The sequence below is a fragment of the Eurytemora carolleeae genome, unplaced genomic scaffold, assembly GCF_000591075.1.
Source record: "Eurytemora carolleeae unplaced genomic scaffold, Eaff_2.0 scaffold158, whole genome shotgun sequence".
Classification (NCBI taxonomy): domain Eukaryota; kingdom Metazoa; phylum Arthropoda; class Copepoda; order Calanoida; family Temoridae; genus Eurytemora; species Eurytemora carolleeae.
In genome coordinates this window covers 317,398-337,307 of record NW_019396117.1, presented here as the reverse complement: position 1 = coordinate 337,307, position 19,910 = coordinate 317,398, and the positions used below count along the sequence as shown (strand labels likewise).

The following is a 19,910-nucleotide window of genomic DNA, read 5'->3' as shown; positions in this document are numbered from 1 at the left end:
GAAACACAAAATATTCTTTTTCAATGTCATGTACGCTAATAACTTACCTACGAGATCGTCAATATTGTACATGAAAATTGGTTTTCCGGCTTCTGATATTTTCGGAGCCACATCGTACATGTCTCCATCACTAATTAATAACAAAATACTTATTTTATTGTGAAATGGAATTTGTGTATCGCGGGACTAATAAAAATATTTTATTATTCTATTGAAATCCAACATAAAAACATCTTGAAGGGACTGTAAACTTTATTTCAATTGTCCATACATTTAAAGACTGACATGCCCGATTCTGCACAACGATACCCTTTTTTGACAAAAAAACACGATGGTAATCTCTTTGTTTTACTCTCTAAAAATGGACAAATAAAAGATGAAAACGATAAGAGACAAGAATGTGACTCTTGAAAGAGATAGTCGCTTGAAATTACGTTAACAGTCCCTTGACCAATACAGATTTCCTGAATGGGGAGCGGGGCCTAAAGTTAAAGGGTCCCTTGACGAATTTTAAATTATTATGCCATGTCACTTAGAATCAGATTAAATAAAATTTCTCTTAAAATCTGAATATAAAAGCTTGAAAAGTAATTGAAGGAAATGTAAGAGTACTTTTAAGTGACCCTCCATGCACAGATGACATGACCGATTTACAACGGTACCCTGTAACCTTAAACTGTAAAAAAATTGACTCGAAAAGTGTTCAGTTCTCATAATTTCTCCATTTTTTCTTGTACGCAATCCACTTTTGCAGAAAAATCACAAATGAAAAAATAACAGTTAAATATAATTTCTAATTTAAACTTGATTAGACAACACTTTTAAGGGTATCGTTGTAAATCGGGCATTATCATCTTTTCGTGGGGGTGGGGGGGGAGTAGTAAAGGACCGAGACCCGCATTTGAAAATCTGTAATATTCCCTTGAAATCAGATTAAAATGTATTTAAAATTTAATTTCCTGAAATCTGATATAAAATGCACATCAGTATTGTAGAATTGTACAATGTTGTTCAGTACATCTCCAATCCCATGCCCCTAAACCAAGGTTGTTATTCTGGTTGCGCTCTAATGTCGTCTTCATAGAAATGGACACTCAAAATCCTCATATGACGTAACCATAGATAAAGATAGATTGCGCATAAGACGAAATTTTTCATCTTGAAAGATATAAATGTACAGAGATGTTTTAAAGATATTCCTATTATATAGATTAACTAGGTCGGTTGTGAACATTGGCTGTTCTTATGTCATTGCGTACTTGTGGTGTACATGAGTTCTGTAGAGAGAAATTTAAGTTAGTTTAGTCCTTCTCATGTCCTTCTTCATTTCTCGTCAATATGATGTATTGCTCAATGAAATATTGTTGTTCAAATAGTTCCATTCCCGGAGTTATTTTACACTCTATTATGAAATCCATAAAAACACCAAACCACCCCGCTTATCATTGAAGTATACTTTGACCCCTAGAAGTATGAGTTCGCGGACTGTACAATTCTTGGTGATTTTGCGTACATAACCTATCTATGTTTATTTATTTATCTATGGACGTAACTAGTGACTGAGATGAAGTTACAACGTTGCTGGTGAGATTTTCTCCGCCTTTTACAGCTGACATATGAGGATTTTGAATGTCTATTGTTATAAAGACGACATTTCCCGTATATTGGAGCGCATCCAGCCTATCTCACCTTAATAAACAACCTTGCCCTAAACAAAAACACCTTTATTTAAACAGATAAACTGTTCACATTTTCGGATGTTTGGAAGGCATCAGTATTCCAGAGGATATTAGTTCCAAAACTAACACTTTGCCCATTTCTTACACTGAGTGTTAGAAATGGGCTAAATCTGTAAAGTTATCTCTTTCAAGAGTATATATCTTTAATTTCAAGTCGAGTAGAACAAAATTCACAATATATTTATAAAAGATGGCTAACACTATATATTGAAACAATTAAATACCAATTTTAAACTTATAATAAGGTGCGAGAATTAGTTTTTAATGATTCTTGATTTAATTTTTCGAACATATCCCTATTTTGAAACAATTACCAGATTTCAGCTTATGTCAAATGTAGAATGTAGAATTGGGAATTGTTGTCCTCGTCATGTTGGTTATAGTTTTTACAATTGACTTTTACTCTGGAATCTGGATATGGGCTGGCCGGATATAAATAATAAGGGTGTAAGAAATATAAATACACAGGACAGATTTAATAAAAAAAGATTTCCCGGATTTTATTAGTAGTCGTTCTTTGCTTACTTTTAGAATTCCAAGACTTGCAAAAATAAACTTTTTTACAAAAAGTTAACGAGACAAATGACTAAAGTACCGTTGTAAATGGGGCATAGCCGTCTTTGCTTGGAGGGTCACTTGAAATTACGCTTACAGACCTTTTAATCTATATAATTCTCAAATGTAAGACGACATAAATTTAAAACCTTGGGAAGTCAATTCAGAAAAATTGATGTTTTCATGTATCTATACAAGCCCGTCGATTGTGATGTAGAAGAAAGATAAAATCCGGGAAAAGATGACAGTAATATTTTGCTTGTTGTCAAATCTGTATATATTATATTTTATTATTTTATTTCCATGTTTGTATTAAATACGAGCCAATGTTGTGTTGTGTGAGTTTAATCTAATATCTCAGCACGTCTTGTAGAAATGTAAATTTTCAAATATATAAACATTTCAGAATATAAACAGCAACAAGAGGTTTAAAATAGGTTCTGTCACGGGAAAACAGAAACAAGGGATTTAAGATAGGTTCTATCACGGGAAAACATCAACAAGAGGTTTAAAAAAGGTTCTTTCACGGGAAAACAGCAACAAAGAGGTTTAAAATAGGTTCTATCACGGGAAAACAGAAAGAAGAGGTTTAAAATAGGTTCTATCACGGGAAAACAGAAAGAAGAGGTTTAAAATAGGTTCTATCACGTGAAAACAGAAACAATAGGTTTAAAATAGGTTCTATCACGGGAAAACAGAAACAAGAGGTTTAAAATAGGTTCTATCACGGGAAAACAGAAAGGTAGAAAAAGTGAAAATAGTTCAATTTCAAAAAACTCCCGGAAATAAAGTGCTGAACATTTGAATCAATCTATCACATACAGTAAACCGAAGGTCCCAAGTTTTCACGTTAAAATGAGAATTTTGCAAATCGATAATTTTTAAGAAAAGTGCTTTGCAGTTTTAAAATTACATGTATCTGGTCGTCCCAGATCAATATTATTTAAATTCAAATTTGTTAAAATTTATACTTTAAACAGATTTTTTGTTAAAATCTGCAGGAAAATTCAAAATGAATTTGATCCAGATAACATATTTTCTTAATTTTTTCTCTTCATAGCTTTTCTTCTCTTCCTCTCTTTCCATGTTATACTTAACATCTCAAATTATGTCTTTAACTTTTCTATTCGCCTTTTCAATTAAATCAGAACTTTTTTCTTTCCTTGATCTCTATCCAATTTTCCCCTCTTTGCACCCGCTCTTTCTTTTTTCTTTTCCATGTTTCCATTCCTCTTTTCTATTTTTCTATTCATGTTTCCATATTGTTCTATCCATCTAACAACTGTTCCCCCGCTTTGCAAGGGGAAGAATTGAGTGGTTGAGATATGTTGGAATTATCATTTGATAAATTGTTTATTTAAGGAATAAGATATTTAGGTAATCGCCTTTTAAAATTAGAAAAGCAAATTCGGTAATTTTCAAGGGCGTATACGGAGGGGGGGGGGGGTGCAAGGGAGGCAGTTCCCCCCCTATGCCTGTAAAGGGGGAGCCTAAAACTCAGAGCTATCACACTTTTCAAATCTGAAACTTCGAGTGAAGAACATAAAAAAAATAAGTTTGCTGTTTTTTTCTGCTAATTTTGTTTAATGGAGAGATAAAGCAGTACTTGCAAGTTAATTGGACTGTATGTGACATGTGTACCTTTAAAGTATCCAAGAAACCAAATGTTTTGAGTCTACACTTCAAATTTTGCCACCCCTAGGAGCTTCTAGGGGGGGGGGGGGGGGCGGCAAAAAAAAATGCTTGCTCTTCGCGCATATTTGCCCCCACTAGATTTATTTCTTTATACGCCCTTGGTAATTTTCCCTGTCTCCTTTCAAGAAAATTAGAAAACCTTTGTTGCGTGTGATTGAGGCACAAGGAGAAGGAAGGAGACCAGGATCAAAACTAGCTCCGTCCTTGATTTCCGTCTTGGATAGAACTTAATCCTAGATTTCCGTCCTGGAAAAAACTCCATCCTTGATTTCCGTCCTGTACAGTAGATGCTCCAGTAAAAAACCTAGAAAAGCAAATCAAATTATAGGTTTTGCCTACTTCCACATCTCCATTCTCGAAGCAAAGGATAAACTTATTTATAAGTGGATAAACTTTAAAGTTCTGAAATGTACCCAAAACACCTTCAGATTCCTTGTACATGAAAAATAATTTTAAAGTCCTTAAATGTAATGAAAAATAACTTTAAAGTCCTTAAATGTAATGAAAAATAACTTTAAAGTCCTCAAATGTAATGAAAAAATAACTTTAAAGTCCTTAAATGTACATGAAAAATAACTTTAAAGTCCTCAAATGTACATGAAAAAATAATTATAAAGTCCTTAAATATACATAAAAAAATAATTTTAAAGTCCTTAAATGTACATGAAAAATAAATTTGAAAGTCCTTAAATATACATAAAAAATAACTTTAAAGGCCGTAAATGTACATGAAAAAAACCTTAAAGTATTTAAATCTACAGAAAAATAACTTTAAAGTCTTAAAATGTACATGAAAATAATTTTAAAGTCCTTAAATGTACATGAAAAAATAACTTTAAAGTTCTTAAATGTAATGAAAGTAACTTTAAAGTCATTAAATGTACATTACTTTAAAGTCCGTAAATGTACATGAAAAATAACTTTAAAGTCCTTAAATCTACATGAAAAATAACTTTAAAGTCCATAAATCTACATGAAAAATAACTTTAAAGTCCATTAATGTACATGGAAATAACTTTAAAGTCCTTAAATGTACATGAAAAATAACTTTAAAGTCCTTAAATGTAATGAAAAATAACTTTAAAGTCTTTAAATGTAATAAAAAATAATTTTTAAGTCCGTAAATTTAATGAAAAATAACTTTAAAGTCCTTAAATGTACATGGAAAAATAATTTTAAAGTCCTTAAATGCACATGAAAAAATAATGTTAAAGTCCTTAAATGTACATGAAAAAAATAATGGTTAAGTCCTTAAATGTACATGAAAAGATAATGTTAAAGTCCTTAAATGTACATGAAAAAATAATGTTAAAGTCTTTAAATGTACATGAAAAAATAATGTTAAAGTCCTTAAATGTACATGAAAAAATAATTTTAAAGTCCTTAAATGTGCATGAAAAATAACTTTAAATTCCTTAAATGTACATGGATCAACTCCAAACTTGACTGAAGAGAGTCTAAGATTATAATGTACCAAGGTATCATGAGATCTTATTTAAATATCATTAAATATTCAAAACTTTCTTTCCAATCAGAGGTTTTACTGACGAGGAGGAACATAAAAGCCAGTTACGTTCTTAAAATTTGTTATGAAATTAAAAATTTAAAAAAAATGTTTTCGTCTTTTCTATTGAAAATCAGTAACAAATGATTGTGTGATGATCTTAAAAAGTTGAAAACTTGAATTAGAATTGCATTTTTAGCCTTCAATTTGTTAGCTTAGCACAATCAATATTTGTTAAATGTGATGATTGTATGTTAAGTATCAGTGACGTCATATGAGGATTTAGAAAGTCCATTGCAAGAAAGACGACATTTACCTGCATGGGAGCGCATCAAGAGTATCTAACCATATATGCAACCTTGGCAATACTGATGCATATGAATTGATAAAAATGTCCTCCATTAATTTTGAGAAATTTTCCCGCTAAATCATCTATATGTTAACCCGTTCGCACTGACAGTTCATTATTGGCTTTTTACTAGAAAGCCGAGAGCTGCTTGAAAATAGTAATAGAAAAATCATAAAAATCATTAAAAAAAAGTAATCTAAAATATGTTCTAGAAACATCTGATATTGGTGTTCTAAAACTGTCCGAAAAAAAACCGAAAATGGCTTTTTCGTATTTCTGGACGCTTACATATATTTCTCCGGCTCGGTGCGAAAGAGATGACATTGCGAAATTAAACAATTACTTCAGATTCCAAAACTAAAAAAGTAAATTTACAATTTTGATGATTTTTAAAAAAATCTGATAAAATTCAATTGTCAGAAGAGAAATAATTTATTCACAATTTTTTCTCAGAACTTTTGATTTTGAGGAGAAAACAATTCCGCGTTATCTTTGAACCATGATTAACAAAAATTCAAAGATGTTGGTTTTTTCAAATGTTTAAAAATGGATGAATGGCAAAAAACAAAGTTTTAAACGTCTGCAATTTTGATTTAAAAATCCACTAATCACTGGCTTAGATGTATTTCGGTACACAAGATTTATTTAAAACGGAAATAACAAAGGGTTGAAAAAACCACAGTGTTCTGAAGAATTCTTTTTTAAATATTTGATCATTCGCGACATCTGAGATTCAAATCTAATCAGAGCTATGAAAGAATCGGATACCTCTAATCCCGATCTAATCAGAGCTATGAGAGCTCTAGAATCGGATACCTCTAATCCCGATCTAATCAGAGTTATGAAAGCTCTAGAATCGGATACCTCTAATCCCGATCTAATCAGAGCTATGAAAGCTCTAGAATGGGATACCTCTAATCCGGATCGCTAAGTCTGAATATCCACTGTGGACACTTTTGATTTATGCTTAATCCACTCTTTTTCTCTCAATTATTGGATATCCCTACTTTGTTCCGACCAATTCGAGTTCTCCTATTGATTGCGCGACAAAATGTAAAAATTTCTCGACTTCTGACGGGCAGTTCGCTTTTCTCCAAACGCTTCTCTGATTGGTTGAATTCTAAACACTTTTCAAGATAAAATTAAAGAATAAATTAATCTTGATATGGATAAAAGATGAGATCAAGTATTGATCTCAATATGCACAATTCTGAAATTTGAAGCTCTAGTCAAATTGTTTAAATTGCTGGTTATCAAGGAAGGAAGATAGGAAGATGGAAATGATTTTTTCTCGATAAAATATCACGATTTCTATCGTATACAACTTATAGAATCAAGGAACTTAAGGTTAATGTGACTTGTACTACAGTCATCGTCGTAGATATCAATACAATGGAGACGACTTTCGATTTAAATTTTTGATTTCTACCAAGCGTATAATCAACATGGATGCACATAAACATGGAAACAAAGAGAAGCTGTTAATTAACAGCTTCTCTTTGTTTACTTATAAACTTGTAATTTGAAAAAATCGTAATGGAAAAATCGACTTTTTTATCGATATGAACGCCGACTATTGAAAAATACCCATTATGATAGGTGATCTATGATCTAGACTCTAGGCCAGCATTAAAGATTTGATATTCAGGTTTCCTTGATAAACTTGTTAAGTGAATTTCCTAGATTAAGTTCAAAGACGTTTTCCTGTCATTTTTTACAAAAACTTCTCGGATGACATTTCCAAGTTTTATTAGAATTCTCTGTTAATTCATAAAATCCATGTTTTTCTAATCTTCTTTTTTGTTAACTTTAACAATTTCATATTTATATATTCTTAAAACTAATCAAAGTTTGCTGTGACATTAAAAATAGATTTCATTTAATCTTTTTCAGAGAATATTTTTTTCACGTGCAGGGGCCTCGACTCATAAATAATATACGATTTTATTTTCGTTTTTTTATCCCCATGTTTATTGAAACATCCTGCATAATCTCCTGTCGTGCATTTGTCTCAATTCATTTAAATTGAAATTTAAAAATGCATTTTTGATTCACAGTCCGTTGCATGTGGAACAAACATTTTATTTATTTATTTAAAACAGAATTGGTTTAATCTAAAGGAATTCTTTAGTTTACCTTTGTTTGAAGATTTGGAGCAGAGGAAAAAGAAAAAAGAAATATTGGAAAACTCGAGAATGTGCAGTGTGCTCTGTAAAATTTAAATGAAACCTATATCTTTAGTATCGGATTAAAAATTAAGATAATGTAATTTTTAAGATTTGTGTCAATATTTTGCTAGGAACTATTGTTAGACTGGTTGGTTTTACATATCTTTTTATTTCAATGTATATATCCACAAAAATGTGCAGACTTCAAAAAGGAAATTCGGAACTTTCGTTCCTCTTTTAAATTCAGGCTCTGTACAGTGTACAGTGTACACTGCAAATTATCAAAAAGTTTTCTTTAATATAAAATTCTTCTGTTTTATTCAAAAAGTTCTTTGCAGTGACTGAGAATAAAATTTCTTTAAAGGATTTTGAACTATCATCAAGTTTTATGAAACAACAAAATTCAAATTCTTCTTTGAATAAATATCATAGAGGAATCTTTAATTTCTTGTTTTATCTTTTTATTTGTATTCAATGAAGGTGGCCGTAAAGGGACAGACCAGTTATGTTAGGTAGTGAAACTAAGTATGCAGTGTTGTGGAAAAATTATTTAGGATTCCTTCGACTTTTTAAGATTTGTAAATCCTGAGTTTGAGAACAAAGTCGACGTTCAAAATCGTACTTTTGGGTGGATACGCTTTCAGAATTTTTAAAAAATTATTAAATTACGACGACAAAATTTTAAACGAAATTCTACAGTAAAATAACTAATTGTTTAGGAACAGCTCGAGAAAATAAAAATTAATCGTATTATCAAAAATAAGTAATCTATTTCAATTCTTAGTTTCTATTTTCTCATTATTCTAGTTTCTCATTATTCAAAAAGATTTTCTGGCACTATTATTGAAAAGACGACATTTGAAGAATTTGTAGAAATCTGCGAACAAATTCATAGAAAATAAGAAATTCAATATAATAATGAAAACAAAATAATTGATTCTAGCATTGATTTATTGACAAATTTCTTTTGAGAAATATGTTCCCAACCATCTAATTAGTTCACTGTATACTTTTACTTTACTTTTAATTTTATTTTTAATAATTAAAAAAAAAACGATTCTAAAATCGTACCCACCCAAATTCATGATTTTGAACATCGACTATGCACTACAACTCAGTAATCATACTGCTATTTACATACATAGCCGGTCTGTCCCTTTAAACTTTCGTTCTGATGTTTTAACCACCTAACTTTTTTATATAGTTTTACAAAATGAAACATATGTGCAAAAGTTTTTTATTGATCGGCAAGAAATGATATAATGAAACAAGACGAGAAAAAATTGTTAGCAAAGTGGGAAAATATGATAAAATAGGGGAGAGTGATCTGAAAAACCTTAAACTTCATTCTGATGTTGGTAATAATATTTTTGACTCAGACTCCTCAGACGATTTTGTGAAAAATCTTAGAAAAACATGGTAAGAGGAGAAAATGGGGAACATTCTGTTGTTTCCCTTTTAACTACATATATTTTTAACTACATATACTTTGCCCATATAATGCTCATTAGCAATGCACAATTTCCATATGATTGCTCATAACATTAAGACGTGATGAAGACGTGAATAAGACGTGAATAAGACATGAATAAGACGTGAATAAGACGTGAATAAGACGTGAATAAGACGTGAATAAGACGTGAATAAGACGTGAATAAGACGTGAATAGGACATGAATAAGACATGAATCCCACAAGTGCATTCAAATTGATCGTGATTCTGTTCCCTTAAAAAAAACGGAAAATTCTGACAAATTGTAAAAATATATTTCCTGTTAATAGCCAATTATATTTAGGGATAAAGAGGGTTATCAAATGTTTAAAATTTGGAAATGATGTTATAACAATTTGCCGATTTATTTCTCCGGATAAGGAGGGTCAGGATACAGGAACTCAAGATATCTGGTAATACATGACCCTATTCTTTTTCATATTCTACTTCTAATCCCACTCCCACTCCCATCTGTATTCTCCATTGCAGTACGGAGAAGTATTTTTTCTTGTGTATTACCCAGTCAAGCTTCTGACATCTTGGACTACTGCAGTAGCGTCTCAGCAAACACCTGGAGCATTTCTTGAACTTAAACTCCCAGTCAATATTAACACAGGATTTGTGTCCACATTTGATCACAAACCATCAACCAAGGTAATAACGCATGGAAAGTTATTTCAGGGGTGTACGCATCTTTTGTACTGCAGTGTACTGTCTCTGAGCGGTCGAAGCCTGAGATGGGGTCCATCTTTCACATAAAAAAAATCAATGAAATATTCTGGTCATAGGAAACTATTATGTGAATTATCAAAATTTATTGCTTTTAACCTCCTCGGATACTAAACGAAAACTGATGCATCTATTCTTGTTTACAAATTTCGCCCAGAGAGAACTGGTTTCCATATGTTATACGCAGAGTATACGCAACTGCGATTAACCTTCCTTGTATTATAGCCTTGCTGTCCACCGTCTTTCTATCCAGGATTTCCTTCAACAGTACACAGACCCATAGAAGTGAACAGTGAAGAATTAGCCAGTATAAGTTGCCTACTTTACCAAGCTGTAGAGGATGTAGATCCTTTCAGAAAATACACCTTATTTTCACCCATGTTGATTTTCAAAATATAAATAAGTGTGATTTGAGCAAAAATAAAATTACGTAAATTATTTATTGATATTTGAAAAGATCCAGTTCTGTTAACATAAACTAGACTTATTGTAGGTCACTAGAATAATATATTTTAAACTAAATAATTCACATAAAAACTAAAATCATAGAATCTGTTATTACATATTAATTATTACGTTTTTTGACTTATTTTCCGGTCGCAAAACTTCGTCGAAATTGGTAGATAAAAAAAACAACAAAATTTCAGGTTGGAAAATTTCAAGAATGCAAATTTTAATTTGGATTTGATCTCACAATAAACAGAGAATACAACATAATATATTGCTAAATTTTGACGTAAATCTTTATGCAACAGCGGTAAAAATTCCCGCATTTTTATTATTATTAAAGTTGTAATGTTATTTGTCAAATTTTAAGTAGGAAAATAAGGTTTATGAAAATTTACCACTACCAGTAATTGGCAAGCTGATAAAGATATGTAATTTAAGGAGGAAGATATTTATCATTTTAAAATTACTATTGTTCAGTATTTCTTAAAATAAAAGGTAATATTTATAAACCTCGGCCAATTGTAAAAGTAGGGGGCGTTAAAACACGCATTGATAATAACAAAATTTTTCGCCTAAATCATGTAAAAAATTCTGCATAACATATTGATCAAACCCACTTTATACCCCTCTCAATATATTCAGAACTCCACTAAAAACTAGACAAAGAGTCGAGGCTAGGAACAAAATGGACTGGAGCAGAAAATACAAAAATATGGACTAGTCTAGTGCAAAACTTGGAAGAAGTTTTTTAGGCAATCGAATACATGAATTACTTATAAGAAATTTCTAGAATAAAGCAATATGTTTTTCTAGAAAAACAGGACACTTGAATACATTTTGATTAAGGCTAGTACATAAATGTATTTTTAAATTTTTGTAAATATTTATAACCTAATAAAATAATACTTTCTCTGATTCAGTCTGCATAAACGTTAACTCAAATTTAAATTTCTAGAAACGCACAAAACAAACAACGAGGAATCGTGTTACACAAAAAAAATAAGAAATTTTCCAACAAAAACCTAATTTAATATCGTAGGAACAGGGTTAAAAGCTAAACGGCGGTAACCGATTTAAAAATAAAAATAGGCGGATTTCCGGTTTAAAAACCGCCATAACGTCGTGCAAAACGTGATATTATGCTGTAAAATACTCTTTCGACAGTTTTATAAAATTATATCTGCGAGACTAGGAAATCTGACTGTTGAAGGTTTAAACCTCTCGTTCCAGGAATAATACATATGATTCCTTTATAGACGGGAGAATGTTCAGTCGTTCGGAGACACTCAGCTTAAAATATCTCCTGGTGGATTTACAGGTTCGGAGACACTCAGGATAAAATATGTCCTGGTGGATTTACAGGTTCGGAGACACTCAGGATAAAATATCTCCTGGTGGATTTACAGGTTCGGAGACACACAGGATAAAATATCTCCTGGTGGATTTACAGGTTTGGAGACACTCAGGATAAAATATCTCCTGGTGAATTTACAGGTTCGGAGACACTCAGGATAAAATATCTCCTGGTGGATTTACAGGTTTGTTGAGAGATTAGCGGAGAGGTTCCTGGGTCTGGGAGCAGCTAGATGATGTGACATTACCCCGCTAGTTTTGACGGTTAACTGTTGCTGGGGGGAGGACTCCTGGCTCACGGTTCCTGCAGATCCAGCAGAACCAGACTGGAAGGAAACTGACATCCCAGAGTCTAGAAATATTCTTTTATTAGTTTTTTCTTAAATAATAATAATAAAGGAACAGTAACAGTAACAGTAACAGTAACTAAAAATATACAGTGGCATGTCCAATTTCCTCAAAAATGCTTTAGAATTCATTATCATCTCTTTAAATAAATAGAATTTTAAATATTGTGGCTTCTCATTTAAGTGACTGGCGTAAATTGTGATAATTTAAATTAACAGTTTTCAATGTGAAAAACGACGATGTCTTCCACCTTATTGATCATTTTTTGCTTATTCATGTAATTTTATTATTAAAAAAAATTAAGGTAAAACGGGGGGTGGGGGGATAAAGTAAGCAAAAACCGCCCCTGCATACTTATACAGTAATGCACTTAAAGAAAAATAAGGCGGGAAGTGTGGTTTCAGATTTATACAATTACCATTTCAAATTATAGTTAGTACCTCTGTGGACTAATTATTAGGTTTAATTGAGTAATTTGGCCCACCATGGTTTTAGAAAATTAAAACAGTCTAGTCTCTCCGAATATCTGGGATATTTAACCATTATCATGTAAGTTTAAAGAGACGCATAGTCAAAGGGCGGTCGCACTCCATCCAAGGAATTTACAGTGGAAGAACAGGGATAAATGACATTTTTCTCTTCAGATTTCTGACATGGAATCTAAATCTTTGTATACAAGCGTTAGATCAGCAATGTAGTTTTCTAGAACAGGACTATATTATTTCATTATTTTTTCATTCGGGCGACAACCATTTAATACAGTGTTATCTTAAGGACGTTATAAAGACGGCATAAAAACTATGGGATTTAGTTTTATTATGGCACATAAGATTTAGTCTACAGAGAACTCTTATTTTTATAAAAAAAACATCACTGAAGGGATAATACTTTCTGGAAAACCCTGCATTACATTGTGACTTTCCAGAATATCATGAAATACAATCAATTTGAGCAGTGCAGGTGCTGTTAATCTTTTAGTACCGCACCTTCTTGTTTTTATACCAGAACATTCTTTAATCGAAAACGTTATGCTAACAGGGGAAGAACAAATTTTAATTTTAAGTAACAATTAATCTCCATGTTATGCAGATTACAAATCTGTGGATTAATTAAATTATCTTAGAAATCCAGTGGCGGTGGTAACTTTAATTTGAGGGATCAAGCATTTATCCTCAAATTTAAGTGCCCACATTGGTTATCTAATTTTTCTAATTCTTTTAAATGATTTTACAAAAGTAAAAAATTTCAAGAATTATATATACCCTCTCCGCCTGAGGAAATAATGAAAAACTAGGCATAGAAGACAAGTTTTAACATCATTTTTGATAATTTTTACACAAAAGTTAATTTATTTTGCCCTTTAAATCATATTTTTTTCAGGGCAAAGTTGGATTCCCAAGCTAGTTAAATTAAACTTGTAAGCCTGGTTACCTAAGCAAATGCTAGTAAAGTTGAATAACTATGTATATATTACAGTGTTTATGTAACCCTACTTAACGAAGCAAGTGCTAACTATGTTCATTGACTTTATTATTTGTATGAAAATATGAATGATATTATTACAGTGTATAAGGGAAACTGAACCCTAATTACTTACTGGTAAGTAGTGCTAGATATGTTCAATTACTTTATAACAGTGCTTATGTAAATTTGCACCCCTAATTTACGTTCTGTTAATTTACTTTATTACAGTGATTATAACTTATAAACCTTGAATAGACCCTCATTGACGAAGTGCTAGGTATGTTTACATTATTACAGTGCGTATGAAAAGTATTTATCCTATATTATAATGAATCCTAATAAACAAAACAAGTGATATATAATTTTTTTTTACTTTATTAGTGTGCTATTGGAAAATATATAAACCCCTAAATAAACCCTAATTAACGAAGCAAGTGTTATATATGTTTATTTACTTTTTTTAACAGTGTTGTGAGGATTCAAGGATGCACAGTATCTAGAAATGGAAATCATTCAGAATCTAGGCGTATCCATGACAAATTAAGGGGGGGGGGTTTAACTGTAAATTTAGAATAATTTGTTTGGCACATTTAAAACACTTTAAAAACGAACATAGTCAAATTACACTGCAAGTTCTACTCTTCATTAAACAAAACTAACAAAGAAAACAACCCCCCCTTCTTCTACTAAAGTCTAGGGGGTGCTACCTCCTTCCCCCCCCCCCCACTGTATACACCACTGTAACCAGAATCATAGTGGGGATGGGACAAAGATATTTCAGAACAAGTTCAAGCATTTACTCTTTAGCATGAGATAGACATGAATTAAACCTTGTGGTTAGCGGAGCCCCCTTATGGGTAGAGGGAATTAAAGTCCAGAAATATTTATGAATGCTCTGAAAATATCCCTTCTATTAAATTAGTAAAAATTGGCCAGATTGGGGCTCATTTAAATTTAAGAATTGGTTAATTAAATCTTGAGTTAGTAACCTTGAAATGCGGCAACTGATTTAAATCGATTTATTTAAGTTGAAGTCATTGTCCCTTGGCTGACAGTTGATTACGTTGATTTAGGTTCCAACGTTTAGAAAATAGGAGATCAAAACTTACTAGCAAGGAGAATACCACTTTACAGTACTAGAAAATATTTAATCTATTCAAAAATTCTTGAGTTCTTGATTCTGAATTGAAAAATAGGATTCCATTGAAAATACCAAAAAGACTGATGCGGCAAATTTCATTGCTTGACCGTACTTAAAAGGACAAGACCGGCTATGTAAGGTAGTTGAACTGAGTATGCAGTGTTGTGGACAAATTCGCTAGGCTCCATATAAGAGATATAAAACGTTTCTACGATGTATAATAATCCCCAAAATTAAAATTCAAATATTTCCACTATGAATATCAAGTTTAAACCAAGTGCTAAACCAATAAAAAGTTTTAGTCTCAGGTCTCCTAAAATCTACACATAGTTGGGTTGATTTGACACCAGTGGCGTATTCAGGTTCGGGGGGGGGGGAGGCGATCGGGGCTCAGCCCCTCCCTGGACCAGGGAAACCTTTAGATTTTAGGCCCCCCCCCCCCCCCCCCCCGGACAAATTCCTAAATACGCCCGTGTTTGACACCTACCTAGACTACCAACAGATCCTCTTCTGGTTGGTTTCTCCTGCTGTGTAAATCCAGGATGGATATTGTAGTTATCTGTTAGATCCAACAAGGAGTTGTTTATTGCTCCGCGCTTCAGGTTTACATTACTCTCCACACTACCAAACCCACTCCTACAATATAACAGAGTTTACGTAATTCAAATTTACTCTCCATTTAATAAAACTAGTGTTTTGTTCAATACACAATGATACCCTATAACCTTTAAATCTAATTTATATTATTAATGTTCAAATTATCCCATTACAAGGGTTATCAGGGAAAAATCGCGACACTTGCATATTTTGCTGAAAGTCCCTATTATATATCTAAGTTATTTTAATAAATAAATTTTTTTTTAGTAATATTAATACTTTTTTCTATTTTTCAACCCTTTAAGTTCTGTAGCTTGTATTTTTAGATTCAACAATTATCATACATATTGTCCAGTGTTAATTTAGTATAATAACGGCTAATAAGAATACTTTCTACAACAAAACCTGTTAAAAAACAGTTTGCAACAAGGTTGACGCGGTCAGACTTTATGCTTCATATAGGTTGAATTTACGTTCACCAAAGTGGCAGATTTGTGTGGTGTGAATCAATGTTAATCTTCATTTGCGGTGTCTCTGCAAAATTGTCCTGCGCATTTCTTGATTATAAGAAGCAATGGAGAAATTCATGGAAATAAACAAATTTCGACGGCATCTTTAACATTTTGATCAGATTAAGATTTTCAGCTGGTATCGTTGAAAATCGAACATTACCATCTTTGCGTGGAAGGCGAATTGAAATTATGCTTACAGACACTTTAAATTGACATGTTTAATAAGTTTGACTTACTGGATGTAAATCTTAAAATTATGGAGGACATACTGGTAAAATAAATACGAAAATCAAAAATATATATTATTATTCCCGATTGGATTTTCAGAAGAAATATTATTATATCAATATTATCAATATTAGCATAATATTTACATATTTGATAGATATTATTGGCTTTAAGGATTAATTATAAAGTTAATTCAGATTTAGGAATTATTTCAAATGAACAAAATATGTAGGGATAAAATAATCAAATAAATTATTAAAAAAATACCAAATGAATCTTTTTGAAGATATAGATTTTGTAGCAACTTTAAAAAAGGGAACTGAAAACTTGCTACAAACTTTAAAATTAGAAAATCTTCGCAACCAGAGCTGGGATCTTTAGAATGGATAACCTTTAATCCCGACTGCTAAATCCGAATATCCACTGAAGAAATTTTTAAAATTAGTCCTTAATCCACTCTTTTTCTCTCTTTCAACTTTGGATATCCAATATCAATACATTGTTTTCTCCAATGAGAGTGCAGGAATATAGTTCGTAAATTGTATTGACCAATGACAGCCTTGAAAATAAATTCTATCCCATGAGAGACCTCCGCAATTTCTAACAAATAAAGAATTTGTTGTCGGCCATTTTGTAAATTAATCGGTGAAAAAAAAAAATTTAATAATACGTTTGAGATTCTTTTTTAACCAATTTTAACTGATGTGTTAATAAATAAATGGGCGAGAAATTACGTGAAGGCCCTTACAGTCAAGAAAACGAACAAATCTGGCGTTCCCAGAATCAAATTTGTTGATCTAAATTAATTAACCTGGAAACTAACATAATCTCGAGATTAGCAAAAGGAGAGGATTAAGCATTAATCCTGATATCTACCATTCTAAAGCTCCCAGCTCAGATGTCACAGACCTTTGATATAAAAATTCCCTCATATCCCCAACTCCCATCTCAAATCCACACATCCTCCCGTCTCCCATCCCCTTTCCCATCACTTAACCAATATTCCATTCCCATCTCTCTCCCAATATCCCATTCCCATCCCCACCATCCCACCCAACACTCCCTGCATTCTGCATACACGTGTATTTTAGCGGATATATTACTTGAAATCATTTCTGCAACGCTTAAGTATAAAATGCAAAATCTTGAAAAACTAGTTTCGGAAATTAAAATTTAAATCTAAAATATATAAGGAAAGGATTAAAATTCTAAAAAATGTCACAATTTTTCTTAAATATCAATATTTACAATCAAAATCTAACATCAACAAAATATAAAAAGAACGAAAAAAAATATCTCTTTGTTTGAAAATGGCCAAGTTACTGAAATAAATAATAATACTTTTTTTCTAAATAAAAAATGTGAAAAAAGATACTACCACGTGAGTGAGCATTATTGTGTGTGAAATTTCAGAAATGCAATACAGAAATAGACGAGAAAAAAAATATAAAGATAGTTTCTAGCACGTTAGTGAACTTGAGAGTGTATGGAAGTAGAAAACAATCAAAAGTTAACAAGATCAATTAAATTTTCATGGTGAAATAATCGAGAATAATAGGGAAAAAATTATCTGAATGATTGGTACTCAATATTTATACTTTCAATATTTATACTTACGGGGTAAGAGGAAAAGAATGAAAAAAATAACAGTTTTAATTAAATTGTAATAAGTAAATGAAAGTAGAAATAGATCAAATGTTTCACAAGNCCCCCCCCCCCCCCCCAGGGTTCCATTTTAGGTTTATCACTTTTTGATATTTTTCTCCATCATTTTCCACGAAACTTAAAATCCAACAATGTCAATTTCCTAGAATATTAAAAGAAAACATATTTACCTGGCCGGTGTACCATGAGGATCAAGATCAGTAATCCCTGAATCCCTGAAATCACTGGAGACGGAAACCCTAGCAGCTACATGCTGCTTCTCTAGTTCTCCTTCTATACGTAGAGCTTCCATCTCATCCATCTCAGCTACACTCTCACGTAGGTCTTCAACAAACTTAGACCTAGCAATATCACAGGTCAAGAGATATTCGAGACCGGTCAAGGGATATCTGAGACCGGTCAAGGGATATCTGAGACCGGTCAAGGGATATCTGAGACCGGTCAAGGGATATCTGAGACCGGTCAAGGGATATCTAAGACCGGTCAAGGGATATCTGAGACCGGTCAAGGGATATATGAGACCGGTCAAGGGATATCTGAGACCGGTCAAGGGATATCTGAGACCGGTCAAGGGAGGTATAAAAGGAGTCAATGGAGGTATAAGGGAGGTCAAGGAAGGTATAGGCTGTCAAGGGAGATATGAAAGAGGTCATAGAAGGAACTAGAGCTGTCCAGAGAGGAGTAGAAGCGGTCAAGGGAGGTATAGAGGAGGTCATAGAAATATAAAAGAGGTCAAAAGAGATATAACAGAAGTCAAGGGAGAGGAGTGGTCAGGTGGGCATATGAGGTCAAGTGAAGTATATGAGATCAAGGTAGGTATATGAGGTCAAGGGGGGTATATGAGGTCAAGGGGGGTATATGAGGTCAAGGGGGGTATATGAGGTCAAGGGGGGGTATATGAGGTCAAGGGGGGGTATATGAGTTCAAGGGGAATATATGAGGTCGAGGGGGTTATTTGAGTTCAAAGGGAGGTTTTGAGTTCAAGGGAAGTATATGAGGTCAAGGGGGGTATATGAGGTCAAGGGGGTATATGAGGTCAAGGGGTTATATGAGGTCAAGGGGATATATGAGGTCAAGGGGGTATATGAGGTCAAAGGGGGTATATGAGGTCAAGGGGAATATATGAGGTCAAGGGGTGTATGAGTTCAAGGGGGATATATGATGTCTTGGGGGGTATATGTGGTCAAGGGGGTGTATATGAGGTCAAGTGAAGTATATGAGGTCAAGTTTGGTATAGAAGGTCAGGTTAGGCGCAGCGGAGGCAAAGGATGATTTAAAATTCGGTGATGGTGATGGACCAAACCTCTGTAGAGTAAAAAAGAGGTTAGTTCCACATTTTATTGAAAATATTTTCGGTCTGGGTTAACTCTCGTCAGTTCATGAGATTGTTTCTGTCAGGAAGATTATATTGAATGTCAAGTTAGGTATAGGAGAGGTCAAAGGCGGTATAGGAGGTAAAAGGAAAAATCGGAGAGGTCATGGGGTATGCAGGAAGTCTGGGAATTATTCACCTGTCATGATCATTCCTGGCGTTGAGTGTGATAACAATCTTCTTATCCCATCTCTGTGTCAGGATAATCCCGTGAGAGTAATAAGAGTTCTCAAACAAGGATACAACCATTCCTGAAAAAAGTAGAACATCGAAGATTTTGAAAAAAAAAAGTTTTCTGAAAATCAATTAATATGGTTTATGTGTTCTGTGATTTGTTACATTCTTTAAGACGACTATGTGTTGGTTTCCCCAGTCCCCATCCACCTTCCTTACATTTCCCCTTTCATTCCCCCTTCCGCTTTTCCTCAGTGTTCCCTTGCACCCTTTCCTACCCTTCCTCCTCCTTCATGTATCGGAATAAAAGAATTCCTCGATTTCTCTGATCTCGGAGCAAAGGAAACTGTTAAAACTCAATTCCTCCGGGGGGGGG

The 19,910-nt window shown here is 32.7% G+C and overlaps 2 protein-coding genes across 2 annotated transcripts in view; both read right to left on the bottom strand.

The window, feature by feature from the left end:
- Positions 1-4,410, bottom strand: part of LOC111695441 (ionotropic receptor 21a) — a 29,026-nt gene extending 24,616 nt beyond the window's left edge. Inside the window, exons 1-3 of the mRNA XM_023464766.1 lie at positions 4,129-4,410; positions 960-1,036; positions 48-130 (exon numbers count right to left, since the gene is read on the bottom strand). Of these exons, the coding sequence (XP_023320534.1) occupies positions 48-130; positions 960-1,036; positions 4,129-4,251 (283 nt within the window). The 5' untranslated portion in view covers positions 4,252-4,410. The remainder of the gene's footprint in view (positions 1-47; positions 131-959; positions 1,037-4,128) is intronic.
- A 7,239-nt stretch (positions 4,411-11,649) lies between these two features.
- Positions 11,650-19,910, bottom strand: part of LOC111695457 (IQ motif and SEC7 domain-containing protein 1) — a 27,786-nt gene continuing 19,525 nt past the window's right edge. The window contains exons 13-16 of the mRNA XM_023464790.1: positions 19,500-19,611; positions 18,159-18,329; positions 15,474-15,622; positions 11,650-12,385 (exon numbers count right to left, since the gene is read on the bottom strand). Coding sequence (XP_023320558.1) covers positions 12,213-12,385; positions 15,474-15,622; positions 18,159-18,329; positions 19,500-19,611 — 605 coding nt within the window. The 3' untranslated portion in view covers positions 11,650-12,212. The remainder of the gene's footprint in view (positions 12,386-15,473; positions 15,623-18,158; positions 18,330-19,499; positions 19,612-19,910) is intronic.